General features: G+C 32.8%; 1 protein-coding gene across 1 annotated transcript; it reads right to left on the reverse strand.

Moving 5' to 3' along the window:
* Positions 1 to 500: 500 nt before the first annotated feature.
* Positions 501 to 3,528, reverse strand: mRpL38 (mitochondrial ribosomal protein L38). The gene is made up of 7 exons (XM_017628733.1): positions 3,313 to 3,528; positions 3,064 to 3,219; positions 2,861 to 3,006; positions 2,672 to 2,791; positions 2,495 to 2,586; positions 2,132 to 2,430; positions 501 to 2,066 (listed from the first exon to the last, which is right to left on the reverse strand). The coding sequence occupies exons 1-7, from the start codon at positions 3,455 to 3,457 to the stop codon at positions 1,777 to 1,779; spliced, it is 1,248 nt and encodes a 415-aa protein (XP_017484222.1). The 5' UTR covers positions 3,458 to 3,528; the 3' UTR covers positions 501 to 1,776.
* Positions 3,529 to 17,007: the final 13,479 nt, after the last annotated feature.

Below are 17,007 nucleotides of genomic sequence, written 5' to 3' on the forward strand. Positions count from 1 at the left end.
AACTTTAATTTGATGCTGGCGGGAAAGTTTTCAAGCCTCGGTTTTAGTTCTTGTTTCTACTTATAAGAGGCTCAGTGCAATGACTGATTTTCATGAAATCAACTCCACTTTGTTAGTATAATGCATAATTACCCAATAATCGAACAAATGGCGGACTTTAATATTTGAGTTTAGTACTTATAATTTCTTGTTAATGTTTATGAACTTCTATGACCTTGCATATTTCTTTGCTTTTAACATTTTTTTTGTTTTAATTCTAATTACATACTATAAAGACAGCCCCTTGATAATGTGTACCTTTGAAGATGAACTATAATCGGTTATAAAAAAGCTAAGTTAAAAAACAAGATGCTGTTTGAAAATTAAGGGTGTCGCGAAATTAATATTTCTGCAGACAAATTTCCACCTTAAGAAATGAACTAACCGTCATTATGTTTATGACATCGCTGATCAAAAATCTGGAAAATAGTTTTCTAACTCTTCCCTCTGGTTTGCACCGCGAAAGCACTGATTTCAAAGGCTTTCGCAGGGTAATATTGTAAAAATAAAGCTTTCAAGTCGCTTTAAGTTCGCTTCGGTCGAACCGCCAAGCGTGTCATCTCTTTCAAGCTATGAATAGATTTTGTTTGTACAATTTTCACTTGTATTGGAAATATATGTGATTGATGCATTACCATTTTAACGAACGACAATTTAATACAATTAACAATTGTGCCAAATATTTGTTACTGACAAAATAATATGTAATTGTTTGATATCTTTAATGCAAATTCTTAAGTTTCTATACTTGTGTGGGTATGAAAATATAAACTCCACTTCCTTTTTCCGAAAGGAGCCCCTTAAACCAATAAAAAAAAATATATGCCAAATATTGGGAAGTGAAATGTTGATAGTATTAAAATGTTTAACATTAATTTAAACTAATTTTAAATAAAAGCAAACAAAAAATTCGAGTATCGAAAATGGAGTTTTTATTTTTATACCTAACACCACCTGTATAATCTAAAGCATTCTTGTTATGCAAAGGCACTTTTATTAAAAATATCTATTAAAGTTTTCTATTTGTAAGAATTTTTTTGTTAGTATTTTAATGCAATCCTTAGGAGTTTATACATACATATATAAAAAACGAAAATATAACGAGAATGTGCTATGTAAACGGTTGTAACGTATGTGGTGATGTGGCCACTTAACCACATAGATTTTATCTATTAGAAAACCAAAATTTGATTAAATCCAATTTACGTTAATATTTATTTATGTATAACATGTAATAATAACCTGATAATAAACTTTTACTAGTGACTATGCATGATAATGTGTATGAATATGTAGTTATATAGCGAACAGATGAAACGACCGCTTCCGCATGGTACGGTAGTCAAAATTATATGATTTTTTTATCATTTTCGCTTTAAAGCGCTACAAAATATGCATTTTGTCTTCAATTGCAGATTTAGGTACAAATTGTGTACCGTAACTCATATGAACTCGTGTGAACACAGCCTAATAATGATCAGATATCAATTGTGAATGGTGCGGGATTTCTTGCTGCACATTTCTGCGCGCCTGGTATTTTCGGCTAAATTTTGAGCCGCGATCCTACTACAGTGATCCCTCGATTATTGGAACGATTTTATTTTAATTTTCCAGAACAAGCGTTCAAATTTCCTGCACATTAGCTCAAAACACACATATATTTATAAGAGTTTAATTAACGTTTACTATATTTTTTCTAAACTGTAAAACACACCGCCAAATTTAGAATTACATCGCTTATTTGTAATCATTAATGCGCCCGATGCCCAATCGACGTTTGCGTATTTCTGTCTTTAACCATGAAGGCACACCACGTATTGGATGTGCATTTGGAAAACGCAACGGTTTTTCGGGACCTTCAAATGGATGCGTTTTCGCTAATTTGCGTTCTAGGTATTCCTTGTTAACTTCCTTAGGGTCACGGTGGCGATCCAGATACAAATTAAACGCCTGCTTAAGAGGGAAGAATTTCTGATCAGCCAGGTAGGGCTTGGGGAAATCATATTCGAATATCGGCTCCTTCATATCTAAGAAAAATCGAAAACTTTTGAGAAAACTAACACACGCGTAATTTTGGGCGAGATATTCTTACTCAAAGCATTGTGGTAGAACTTTGTAAGTGAGCTATCCCAATCGCTTTGGAAAAATGCCAATCCAGCTGGTGTAATATTATCCTGCTGTTCGCGATAGAAATCAAGTGTTTTAAATGTACGCTTCTCCAAATTATACTTGTCGCTCGTAGGCAGCTTGTATTTGCTGAAATCTAATTTGCCGTTTTGTTTGTACAGCACAAAGATCATACGTTGATAGCCCACGCCCTTTGGTGGAAAAGGTGGTAAGTAGTCTACGAGCACTTCACCCTTCTTAACGTCACCATTTGGAATATTCGATCTAAAAAATTAAAGATAAATAAGTTTTTTAAATCAATTTCGCAACAAACACCTGAAAACCTTACATAAACCAGTGTACATATTCAGATGAACTGTCGGAAAAGTGTGCATCTGGGTTAGAGGCAACAAGCGTCCAGAAAAAATCACCTTCAGATTTCTGCAAGTTGTTATTATAGATTAGATAAGAAAAAGTTTTCCATTAAACCACTTTTTGTTGAGAAAAAATTTGAAATTTAACTTGCCTTTCCTGTTATTGGATCAATCGTTCCATCGAAGGTAACCTCCGGCGCACTTACTGCCTCTGCAGGCTTTATGACGTTGCCATTATAAACAAGGCCGTGTGTATCGCCATCCATGTGATACTGAAAATTTGAAGATTTGCAGCAATATTTAGTTATCCTTTTTTTTAATTTAATATATGGCGGACTTACCTTCACATTTAATACAACGCGCGGCACAAAATATGCCAAACCGAATAAATCGTCAAAAATGCCATAATGGTCAGCAATCACACGCAAATCATATTGTCCATTAGTGGCCCGATATTCTGACTGTACTTCATCCAGATCAATAAGTACTGAAAGTGCATTGTTTTACTATTGTAAGAAATCATTTAACTGAGTGTAATTCCTACATTTGTTGGAGCGAGCCAACTTCTCCACTTCTTCGCTAGATCGTTGTGCTTTCAAGTGCGCCAGGCGCTCCTTCAATTGTTCAGAGCGTGAAGGTTTCAAACGTGGAAACCCAATGTTAACACGCGCGGTTAGCTCGGGGTCTTTAGCATTTTCCTCTGAAATAAAAACAAACAAAATATTTAATTACACTTGCTAATACGTAACATTCGATGGACAAACGGCACTAGCACGCTGCAGCTGTCACATACCCTGCAAACGTTGCTCCAATGACCTAGCGACTCCCGGCCGTTTGCCACGTATTGTGTGCCCCAAGCGCGCAGTTATTAGCAAAGGATTATTATTACATATAACAGTTTTTAAATAGTTTCTCACTAATAAATTAGTTAATGCCATTTTTTCCAATCCAATCAATGAAAAACACAACCTAACATTTCTTCGATAACGGAACAGCTGTTCGCCGGCTGACAATAATCGGAAAACAGCCACCATTCACGGTAGATAAAATGCAAAACGTTAAGCTATGCCTACAACCTGACCGTATCGCGAATGGTAATGCGAGGAAAGTTTTAATGTCACACCGAAATTTAGAGTCGACTTTATTCTGACTATGAATATGTCCCTATAGACTATATACTAGTCTTAAAACGGCCATGATAGGCAGTATCGGGAAGTTCATTAAACATTTGCATTGTATTTAAATCAGGGGTATACGGCGACCATTTTTTTCTGATAAGGTACATGCCTACACACATATGTATGGATAGTATATTAGACCATGAGAGCCAAAGAAGCCTAGCTAATAAAAACTTAAGTGTTTCGACTCTCAAAAATTGGTTTCGAGATAAATTATTTTAAAGTTGTAAGTATGTAAGCGGGCTGATCGTTAACAACCTCATAAAAAACATGTAGAACTTATGTAAAACCCGTTAATACCGCTACAAAAATTATACAGTTTTTGTACCAAATTCTACATTAATACGAATAACGGCAGTTTTTTACGTGCTTAATAAAAGGTTCATTCCCGTAAAATATATTTTATATTTCTAGCAAATGGTATCCGACTTTTAAGATTTATGAAAAAGTACATAAATATACATATGTATGTATGTGAATACATAATTGTACATGCAATCAAAAGAAAAAAAGTTTTCAAAACTGTCCTCACCAATATTCATATCCCAGATATCGTCTTTACAAAAGTTGGAAATAAGAATCAATCAGAGATGTAATAGCACGTGTTTGAGACAACTTTAATAAAGTATGCTTAAAAAGTCCAGACTATGTTAATAAGTAGATATGTATGCACATACATATGTATGTATGTATACATACATACATATATATTTGTTTATATCGAAGTATGCACATACCTATGTATGTATGTAGATACATATTTTATGTTGGTGGGTAATCAAAATCAAAAAATCAATAGCTGCTGCGCCAAGTTCTCTCGCCGAAAAAGGGCATACACCAAAAAGCCGGGAAATCATATGGCTATAAATTATACATAAGTATGTATGTGTATGTCCAACCGCAACCCTCGCTCCGGCAAGCATTGACTCAGTTTGTCTTCAAGGCAAAACAAAAAACTGAGAAGCGGCGCACATTTTTTTGACGCATGCGCTCAATGCACCAGCCCAACCCGGCATGCACAGCGCACAGTGCAGTCACTGGCCGCACCGGTGGTCGTCGTCATGTGGCCCAGCCCAGGGCTGAGTAACCCGGCCGTTACCAACGTGCAAAAAAGGAGACCGGTGCAAGCACATTACATACATACATACATACATACAATCTACAAAATGTGTGTGTTTATTTGTAAGGAGCACAAAGCGCTGTTGCCAAGTTTCACACACAAAGTGTGCGCGAAATTTATAAGCGACTCAATCATTGGAACTGATGTGTAGCAACTGCATACTTTTTAGGTATGTATGGATGTACCTTAATATAGAAAGGCCCTATCTCACATCGTCGCTGAAATAAAAAAAGCTTTAACTAAATAAAAAAACAAAATTCCTTTTTTGATTTATTAAGAAGCATTTCATGGAATCATAAGTCCGCACGTCAGTTTAAACAATAAAAATTTTAAGTTAGTTACAGCTTTTTGCATTTCAACGACTATATGAGTTAGGGCCTTTCTATATTAAGGTTACGATATGTATGTAGTTTTGCCTATAGCCATGAATGGGAGTGGATTTTAATAAAAAATAACTAACGCATTCTGTGTGCAAGCAACACCAACAGCACCGAAGTAATGTTTTCTTTTTTTAGCGTACTTTTAGGCGCATTGCCATTGTTTAGCGATGGTTAAAGTATACCAACCGCAGCGCTGGCAAGATTTCACTTTTTATGAAGTGTGCGCCTGAAATAAATATCTCGAGGTTAAACCGGTCTCAAGTGCTGTGGTGCATTTGCAGCAGCGTTTTAATATTTTATGCAAATAAATATGTATGTATGTATGTACATTTGTAAATGTACGGCTAGCCCAGATGGATTGTGGGTGAGGTTAAAAATACGTCATCCTTTACTACATATTCTGCATTCATTTCCCTTCATTTCCTGAGCTTACATACAAAATAAAACTGCATACATTATATATGTATGTATTTTATACTAGCCCCTTCTTTTGGCCCGTAAGTGATTGTTTTCTAAGTATAAATACAAAGAAGAACACAAAAAGAAAATGGGATTATGGTGTTCTTCCAGCATACGTACATACATATATCGTCGCCTGGGTAAAAGATTGTCGTATGTTACGCACGTACGAATGACGCTTACGACAATCTTTTACCCACGCGACGAATTGTAAATGGATAAAAGTTTATAATCCATCATACGTGCATTTATGACTGTGAACAACGTAGGATAGGATAGAGTAATAATGTACAAACATGCTTACATACATGTTTATGTGCAAATATAAATTTAAACTTGAACTTGCACACTTCTTTTACACTTATTTTACCGGTGTAAGTACTGCCATACAACAAATTCTGTCTCTGTTTTCTTGGTTTAGGGCACACCCAATTATTACAATAATTTAAGAATATGTTTCGACCTATAGCATTTAACTGCCATTTCTAATGTAAAACTTGCCCCTGAATCCGAATACGAAATGAAATGTTAAGCAAGTAGAACAGTTTTCGAGATATAGCTAAATTTCCTTTTTTCGAATTTTGAAAAAGCGTGATTTCATTAACTGTCATTATCTGCGGATGTAGTTAGCCAATTTCGAAGTTTTTTTTAGTGTATGCAACACTTTTCAATCTGTCGGTTTAGGAGCTATTTGTGAATTTTTCGAGAAGTTTGCATAATTTTTAACGAAATTTCACAAAAACTCTGTAAATTTCGTCTTAAAAAAAACATTATTACTTCCGGTTTCTTTACTGGACGTCAAATTGTGATCTTTTGGGAAGAAAATAAACCCTAACCTATCCAAATTGAGTTGAAAATGTAGAAGTCATAAGCACTTAAGTAAAAATTCAGAAAATCGATTTTTTCTAATTACATCACACAAGTTTACAGAAATCAAAAAAATGTCCGCTGAATCTGAATACGAATTCAAAATGTAAGGTAGTAGAACCGTTTTTGAGATATACCCAAAATTCGGGTTTTTGAGACCTGAAAAAAGTGCAGTCACTTAATTACAATTTTCTTTAGATATAGTTGTCCAACCGCGACATTTTTATATCTATATCTCGAAAACTGTTCTACTTTCTTAATGTTTGATTTCATATTCGGATTCAGCGACAAATTTTACATTAGAAATGGCAGTTCAATGCCACAAGTCAAATCACTGTATGCTGGTGTTCTCAGAAGCAAATAACGAACGTGTTTATCAAATAAGTTGGTACTACTTACATACATACATACATACATACACATAAATGCAAATTCGAGAAAAAACGTTTTAAACTTTTCGATTGTAATGTAAGCCTTAAGGGGAAACCAAAATATGTTCGTGTATAACATTTTAAATAGCCTAGCTGCCGAGATGGGGATTTCACATACACATGGAATAGTAGTTGCACAATACTATAGCATATAACTCAATTCTTTCTTAAGTATATTAGTACATAGAGTATGCATATACTATATATACGGTGACTCATAGAATTATTTTGCATTGATTTTTTGATATTCGAAATGATTTTCATATAAAATTTGTTCATATTTTTTTTTAATGTGGTTTATAAAGTATACAACAATAACGATGTAAATTAAAATTACTTTGATGGAAACTAAGGTAAATTCAGCAAAATGTCAAACTATGTAATGAGCATTTATACAAAAAAGCCAAATAAATTGGCAGTTTTATAGCCTATTCAATTTTAGTAAAATAAAAGGCAAGTTAATTTTAAATAATATTTTTCTTTTATTCATCAATACAAAAAGATTGGTTATAGGAAAGAAAATCCCAAAATTTTAAATTTTGGATACATATGGTTTTTGTCGTACAATATATATTAAACAAAAAAAAGCCATGAAAAACACTTTGAAAGCCAAAAAAAACAATGCAAAATATTTCGTTTTCAGATCATATAATCATATATTTGAACTGTACTAAATGGCCAATATAGGCTATTTAAATATGAGATATGCAACCTTCTGTTTGTACCAAACAACAATCAGCTGTTCTGCACAAAATAACTCTGATCCAATACTTTTCGTGTAAAATCCTGTAAAAATGTCAAACAGCAAAATTACTCTCTGAAGTGAGAGTAAAAAGTGAGTAACAACAAAAAGGACGAGAACAAAAAAATAATTTTTTCCAGTAAAAACGTCAACCAGTGATCGCTTGATACTTTTCACGTTTTTACAAGAAGAAAAAGTTCGGGTAAAATACTGCAACTTCATTCTCTACATAACTCTCCAAAAATCGCTCTCATTTACAGGATTTTGGAGGAATTTGGAGTACGGGATCATTTTTCCTGTAACTTCCTGCAAGTTCGTGTAAAAACCTGTAAGTTCATGGAGTACTGGATCAGAGCTAATGTAAACAGATGCACAACTGCAATAATAATTCAAATAACAAGCCAAACGTGCTTTTTAAATCTACACAAACTCGTGAATCAACGACAAATCATGGGTTTAAGTATTTCGCTCGTACTGTAAAGTAACGTGGATATATCATCTTTTGATTAGACACTCCTTAAACGGCCTCAAAAATTAAACTATTTGTAATATGGCAACAAAAATAAAAAAAGGCTTGCAATTAGATTTTTTTTTTACCCTGTTTCTAGGGAAATTTTTTTCAATGTAATTTTTGTTTACAACTTAGTGCCTTGAATTGAGCTAAAATATTTTGTTGGAAGTTCGAAAATATGCACACTATACTACAGAATTGGCTTGGGCAAGGAGAACTGATTTTTCTTTGTATGCAGCATCAGGCGGTTTAAGGTACATATGTACATACATATGTATGTACATAAGTAAACGTTATCAGTTCCTTTCATTGATGCAGTGTTAATTTTTGGCCCACAGCTGTACCCATGCATGTGAAGCAAATATATATGTACATATATGTATGTATGTATGTATTTATATGTAAATACATGTATAGATATGTACATACTTAGGCACATGGATACATATATGTTTTCTTTTCTTCCTACTAACATTTCGATTATAACTTTTGTATGTGCCTTGCATATATAATTGATTACGAACATCCGTTGGTATGTTTATTTTTAAATCCTTAACTAATAAATTTGACATAAATGGCATTGGAGGCGGCGATATCTACGAGTATTTTCTGCTGGAAGTTTAGAGAATATTACATACACATGTACATATGTATCTGTTGGCTTTTGACAAAATAACCTCGGTGCTTTCTGTAGGTTAGAATTTAGAGTAAATTATAATGAGGTTCCATTTAAAAATTTTACATTTGCATTAAAATTTCATTAAGATATCATCTTGAACTACTCCTGTTAATGACTAAACACAAAAATATCATTCGATAACTCCGTGAATTATTGCTTTGAAGACAAAATGACCTCACTCGAGAAAAGTTGTTTTGTCAGAAGTCCACAGATATGTATGTACATACATACATACATATGTACATACATAAAATTTTAACTGCCGATAGATGGATATCCGCAGACGTTCAATGAACTCTATAGTACACGTACATACATACACACATATATAAGTTTGTATGTAGCCTTCCTTATGTAGTTTAGTTTTTAATATTTACTAGAGTGCCAGTTACTGTCGAAATTCGAAAGTTTTTCTAATTTTTAGGAGCCTTGGAGAGGTTTTCTAACTTAACACGTAGCAAAAATTATAAGGTACAAAGTAGCTTACCGGAAACTATTCTGCTTTGGAATTAAAACGTGACTACAGTTTTGTATTTCTTTGAAGGTCTTTGGGGGACTTCGGCAGGATTTGGAATTGACCCGAGACATTCCAGTTTATCGATAAATCTCAATGATTTGATACATATCGATAATTCGATGAATTTCAAAAACACTAAAATCCAATAACTCAACAAAATTCGATAACTCGATTAATTTCGATAACTGCGAAATTCGGGGGCTCGATAAATTTCTATAAATCAAAAATGTACATATCTCACTCTGTTAATACGATAAGCATTGATTACTCGATAACCATTTTATAACCTTGAAATTTCGACAAATCAATATACTTTGAAAATTCCATAAACTTCGATTCGATGAATCGACCAATTTCCGCAGATCAATAATTATCGTTAACTCTGTAAGTTGAAAGAACTCGATAAATTTCGTTAAGTCTATAAATAATGATAATTCAATAAACATCGATAACTTGATACATTTCTTTAACTAGAAAATTTTCGATAATCCCATAAATTTTTATAGCTCGATAACTATCTGTAAATTTCGACAACTAAGTTTCTGTGTCTATAAACTCAATAAACATTGATCAATTTGAATAATTCGATACGATACTTCGATGGTTCGATAAATTTCGGTAACTTTTATGACGGAATATATTTCGATTCCGATCGAAAAATTTCAATTCAGTTACCCTAATTCTTATGTATTCCCATTGTCTCCATTTTCGTCGTTATCTTCACTTTTGCCTTCTCTTTTTTGTAGTCATCCTTATCATTTATTTCTTCTTCTTCATATTATTCTTTATTTCGGAGATTAATTTCAAATACGAAGTAAAACAAAAGGTGAAAATAAGTCAATTTGAACAGGTTGCAACAACAACCATAAACAAAAAAGGTGTATGGTGTTCTCTACTTTTCAGGATGGTCAAATTGAAAAAAAAATCTGTAAGTGTCCGGCGGGCTTTTCCTCTAATGTGAAGTGAACGTTTTTATGTTATGAGATAAATATGTACATATGTAGTTATGTAGTTATGTATATAACAAAATAGTTTCAAATCAAAGCAAAATCGAATTAAATTAGGGTCTGGATCCAAGTCCGGTTTCCGATCAATATTAAAAAATAAAAAACAAAACTAAAAATTTGTCTAATAGCGGTCGTCCCTCGACAGCCGAAGGCAAACCTCCGAGTGCATTTCTGCCATGAAAAACAGCTTCTCATAAAAATATAATCGCCGTTCGGAGTCGGCAGGACCCTCCCCTTTGTGGGACAACTTCAAGGCGCACGCCACAAATCGGAGGAGAAGCTCGGCCAAACACTAAAATATGTATGTATGTCTAATCGCCCATCTAACATCTATCAGTTATTCGATTCCATAAAATCCCAGGAGAATTTGATCAGTTTGCAGCCAACTTATTGTCTCAGCATAAACTTTATTTTTATTTATAAGAAGCGAAAACAGAAAGCAGTGACTAGTTATAAAATACCAATTTAAGGTTTGATGGCAGCTTTATCCTCTGGACAAAATTTTAAAATTTTTAACGAGTATATCTCATTTTCATTTTTGATGAAATGCGTTTATTTAATACTTTTATATTTTTCTCTCAGATACACCAAAATTCAATGTCACAACTTAAAAAATGCGAGATTTATTGGCGTCTTTCAAACAGAATTTTCCATGGTAATTTACAAGTTTCAAAATTATCAAATGGGGCCTTCTTGTATTGATGATGACGATACACAGGCATACATACATACGTATGTATGTACATATTCTTTTCTTTTTGAAAGGGAAAGCCATATTCGAGAGCTGTCATGTCTCACACCATTTGCGCTACTTAATGCTACATATAACTTTCGATGCGCCGATTATTCATCAAGTCACTAACCACGGATGCATTTTGCCACCCTTTTCATAGAAGACCAAAGAAATAATGGCATACATATATATATACACATATATGTACATATATACATAAAAACGGGAGCGTCAAATAAAAAACCAAATAAAAGATCTGAGGAAGGGAAGTCACATACATAAGAGTTGATAAGAAAGTATGTATGTATTTATGTACTTAGGGTGGTTCAAAAATGCATGTGATGAAGTAAAGTCGGGATTTTAATGATCTCACCCCCTAGGATTGTTCTATATCGAAAGAAATATACCCCTGCTTTTTTATTTCGATTTCAAATATATTTAGCGGTCGCCCAAAGCGCTCCAAGTTATCCATGTATTTTATATGGGGGAAAAAACAAGTTTTCGTGGAAATAGTATAGAATTCTTGAAATATTTTTCGATCGGAAGACTCGGTTTCTCTTCAGGACACTTCCATTTGTTTATTTTACTATTATTAACAATCTTTTATGGATCCCATTTTTGCTTTTTTGGAGCCTTTGGGGAACCTATAGTTAATATTAGAAAAAGGTTAAATAAACAATTGGGTATTATTATTTGAAGTCTCCTAAATAAAAAAAGAGCTTCCTGATCGAAAAAATATTGAGTTTCAAGAATTATATACCATCTTTGAGATTTTTTCCCATATAAAATACATGGAAAACTTTGAGCGATTTCTATTTTTTTCGGTATAGAACAATCCCAAGGGGCCGGAGCATTAAAATTCAGACATTATTGTTTTTTTACCACCCTAATGTACATACATACATATGTACATAAGCATATAAACATGAATGCAATAAAATTAAATAAAATTTTAGAATGAGTCATTTTCAAATGTTTGTTGCACATCGCAAACGCACATATCCCTCCATAAGCTCTTTAATATTTAGTGCACTGACGGTATTTTCCCTGTTTGTCAGTAAATGCAAAAAACTATTTTTGCACTCATATTCATTGAATGGGGATGGAAGATTTGATAATGTTTTGTTGCAAAAAAATGCAGCAAATTATTGTTGTCCCGCTTTTGCTACATAGATTCGGCTGCCCATAAATTAATAGGAGTGCGATATTTTAACAAGTATCTCCTATTTTTTTCTTGGTTTTGTGTTTGTTAATTTTTTATAATAGCATAGCTCATTATCTAACAAAAGCCACATGAATCCAATTTTCAAAAATTAAAATTTGTTTTAAATAAAACTTTATGAAAAGATGGTATGCTTTTTTATTCTAACAACAAAATTGTATGTTCGGATTCTATGCTTTGTTCAATTGGTTCCTGATTGTTCAATTGGTTCCTAATATATACATATGTGATTAAGTGGAACCAATCTTTTTTTCAGCCGAATAACGGTAAGTTGCAAATACCTCGAAAACGTATCCATAGAAAAAAAACACTTACTTGATTTTCGGAATCACCGAGCAATTCTACATGGGAATTGGATAGTGGCATCTATAGAACATTTGTGCTGTAAACCAGTGTATTTATAAAAATGCATTTGCATTTCGAATGAAATATCTAATACTTCGGAGAATATTTTGACTAATACTAATGGCTAATATTGTTGCATTGGTTTTTTGGAGAACTTATTCGAAATTATAAAGCTACCTAGGATACTTGGCAATGCTTTAAGGAAAAAGCAACTACCCTGACAATGGTTCCAGTTTTTGCAGTGGTGTGGATTTTCAAACGAAAGTCAGCGACCGTACAAGAAAAACATCAGTGAATGGAGAAGTATTTAAAACTACCCATATATCCAGACAAGACGACCCTTTAAGTTTTCGGAAGCAAAACTTTCAAGTTTTTTAAAGCTGGCAACGAAGTATCTCTACCGCCGTTCGCAATGGCAAACGTCCGAGTGTATTTCTTCCAGGAAAACCAACTTTTTATAAAAATAGAATCGCCGTTCAGAGTCAGCAGGTCCCCCTCCCCTTTGCGTGGCGCACGCCACAAATCGGAGGAGAAGCTCGGCCAAACACAAGCATATTGTGTAAGCGCTAATCCGGAAATCTTGCCGGATTTTAGCAGTATCCGGCTGGATAGTCGGACAATCAAAAATTGCCCTGATATGCCGAATTTCAGATATACAACGTATACTCGGCACATCACTATTTCAAAAAAATTTATTTTTTTTCGCTTGCTGTAATGACTCGCATATAAACTATTCAAAATATTTTATGACGTACTGATAAAAATATGGTTTTTTTCAGTGCCGACACAATAAGACTATTTTTCGTTACTCGTCAATTGCGCGACAACGAATTGCTTTCTGATACCATATTAGTAATGCTACGTAAGTCAAAATGAATTCCCTTTTATGGTAATATTTAACGCCACCTAATTCAGTTTAATTAATTGTTTTTATATACGTATGTGTTAGGCATTAGTTTATGTACATACATACTATACACATCCACATATGGTCTTCAGCTTTAGTGTTGATAAAACAAATTGAATGGCTTGGATAGGCGGTGCCCCAATCGGGTATATGTTAGTATGTATATACAAAGTAATTATGTGTATGTACGTACATATGTGCCTTATATATACATGTGTAAGTATGTATTTTACGCATGTATATAAGAATACTTTTTCTACTGATAATTTGAAAACAGTGAATTCTTTTTATAAGGCAGATATCAGAGGACATTTCTATTTTAAGCGAATGACATACATAGATACATACATATAATATATATGTAGATATGTATGTGTGGACATGTGTTTGTTTACCAAATTAATAGCGTTTTCTTTTTTCGAAATAATGTTGCAATTTATTCTGCCCTGCGCCAGGGCTGTCAGGTTTTTTAGATGTTCTTTTCTCAGCACCTTCACATGCATATTGCGAGCTCTTTCTTTAAAATGTTGCACTCTTATAATGTTGCCACATAAGAAGGTGACATTTCTTTTTTTCGAGAAAAGAAAACGTGTTGATCAAGGAACGGATTTTTATGACCTAAAAAACTACATATAAAAAAGGCAAAATAAAATATCGAAATAAGCTAGAAAAGGCAAAATAAAATAGCGAAAAGGCAAAAGAAGGCACTAAAAAAAAGACAAAAACTCAAAAATAATTTTACAAATGAAAAGAAAAAAACTATGAACTAGTTTCATTATATGAAAAATTTGTACTTTGAATCTTTGACTAATTTCTTTATTCTAGTTTTTAACTCACAAAACTTTAATATCTGTAGTTGTAATAAAATTTAACCACAAGACATTCTTAATCGAATATAATCTATCACTTTAGCAGAAGAAAGGCAAACAAAGTGAAGGGAAAATTGAGGATAACGACGAAAATGAAAACAATGAGAAATAGGTAAGGATTGGAGTAACTGAGAAAATAAGAAAATGTATTGAAATTTTTCGATAGGAATCGAAATAAATTCCCTCAAAAAAATCTAGTTATCGAAAGTTATCTAGTTACCAAAATTTATCAAATCATCGAAGTTGATAGTTATCCAGTTATCCATTAGTATTATTGAGTTATCGCAAAGTATCAGATTATTCAAATTGATAAATATTTATTGATTAATGAAATTGACGGATAGTTCGAGCTATACAAATTTATGGGATTTTCGAAATTTGTCAAGTTAATGAAATTTATCAAGTTATCGGTATTTATTTATTTATAATTATTTATAGAGTTTTCGATTTATCGCCATGCATCGAGTTCTTTGGACTTATCGAGTTATGGATAATTATTGATTTGCTGAAATTTGGCGATTTATCGAATTGAAGTTTTCAGAATTTTCAAAGTATAGGCCTTTCCAGCGTAATGTCTACCACGAAAAAAAAATAAAATAAAAGTCCCAGGGTCGAGATATTTTGAAAACCCGTATTTATGCTCTGATTTGTTTCACATTTAGCACGTTTAGTTGCAAAATTTGGCGCTGATGTTAAAAAATATATATATACATATATAAAATATATGCATGTTTTTTCCCGTTAAAAACTCTTTCAAGAACAATATTAACAACACTTTTTCAATGGTGATTCTAGTAACGTAAAGTCATATCGCATACCTAGATCTAAAATGAGCTAACTTCAAATTCAGATAGGGAAATTTAACTGCTTGTGGATCGTACAGATTCAACGCAATTAATACAAAAACAGGTACAACAGTAGTATTTTAGTTAATGCATATAATCGCGCAGAAAAAAAAAAATTTGCATTAATTGGATGTACATAAGTCCTATGAATTGATTTCTGCAAAAAAATCTCCCAATTGTTTTTTGAGTTGATTAAACAAAAAGATATTTACATTTAAAAACTAGGAAAATTAAGCTTAAACATTTGAAATATTACTACTAAAACTTTGATACGAAAAGTCTTGCTCAACTCACAGAATTTTGCAATTTTGAAATCCAAGCCAAAATCCAGTTCTGTTCATTGTAACGCCACGCAAGCGCATATCTTTACTAATATCTTTATATCGCTACAACCACCAGTTGTAATTTTTTTACTGAATAAGGAGCAATTTAATTGCCGGGAAACGGTGAGAACGAAAAATGACACTGAAGATGGCACAAAGCCGAAACCGGTTTGTCTCCAAACCAAATTTGACAAGGGATGACGGAAAATCGTTCCACAATACATCATACTCCTACCCTGTCGGAAACACAAACAACCAAAAAGAAGTCAATATAAGCCATTAAGCTAAGCAGTTTGCATATTTCAAAAATTATTTCCCATTTTGTTTCCAGCTTAAAAGATGGCAACAAAATTTAGTTGTTGCAAGAGTGCACAGAATGCGGAAAAGTGTAAAAATTTTGACGGAAACTTGACTAACCGGTTACAAATTTTTTTACCAACACAGAATATTCCTGTTAATCAGTTTTCTTTTAAACTAGGGCTGTGCGATTATTCGATTACTCGAGCAAGTTGGTTAATCAATTATTCGGTTAATCAATTACTCGAGTAATCACGATTTTGATTACTCAAAACGATGATTAATCGAGTTACTTGAAATATGATTACTCAAAAAAAATAATTTTGCTCGTTAAAAGAGTTTGCTTTGGAAAATGCTTATTTTCTTTTTTACATTCTGTATATGAAAAAAATGTTTCGTTTTAATTTTTGAAAACAGAAACGTTGTTTTCAAAGTATCAAGGAACTTTAACTGCTTTATACATATGTAAGGAGTTGAAATGTTGATTACTCATTTTACTCGAAATGTTGATTAATCATAAAGCAACTTACTCAAATATATTTTTTTTTGGTTAATCAAAAACCTTGCTTACTCGAGTAACAGAACTTTTGAGTAATCATAATTTCCAATTAATCGAATAATTGAGTTATTTACCTTATGATTAATTAAAATTTTGAGTAATCAATTAATCGCACAGCCCTATTTTAAACTGATACAATCCCTTAACGTGATAATTAAGTAAACGTTAAAACAATAGATTAATAGCTAACCATAAAACTTTCCTAAGAATTCATCAATTTAATCGTGGCCGTGTAATTAAATTGAACTATACATACATACGTGTATATATAATACCTTTATAATAGCAGACGTGTGTCAGTCCCACCAGTCACCCACCTTGTTGCACCCAACTAGAATCTATGCGAGGGCAAAACTTCCTGACTCACCCATTGCAATTGTGTATGTATTGCATTGAACATGATATTTATTTCACTGCCACTGGATTTTTTTTTAATTCTGAGTAAAAATGTACATACATACAGTGACGAGCAAAACTGTAACATGGTTTAACACTTT

The sequence above is a fragment of the Rhagoletis zephyria genome, unplaced genomic scaffold (assembly GCF_001687245.7).
Source record: "Rhagoletis zephyria isolate East Lansing unplaced genomic scaffold, Rhagoletis_zephyria_1.1 Rzeph_scaffold_06165, whole genome shotgun sequence".
NCBI classification, from domain to species: Eukaryota; Metazoa; Arthropoda; class Insecta; order Diptera; family Tephritidae; genus Rhagoletis; species Rhagoletis zephyria.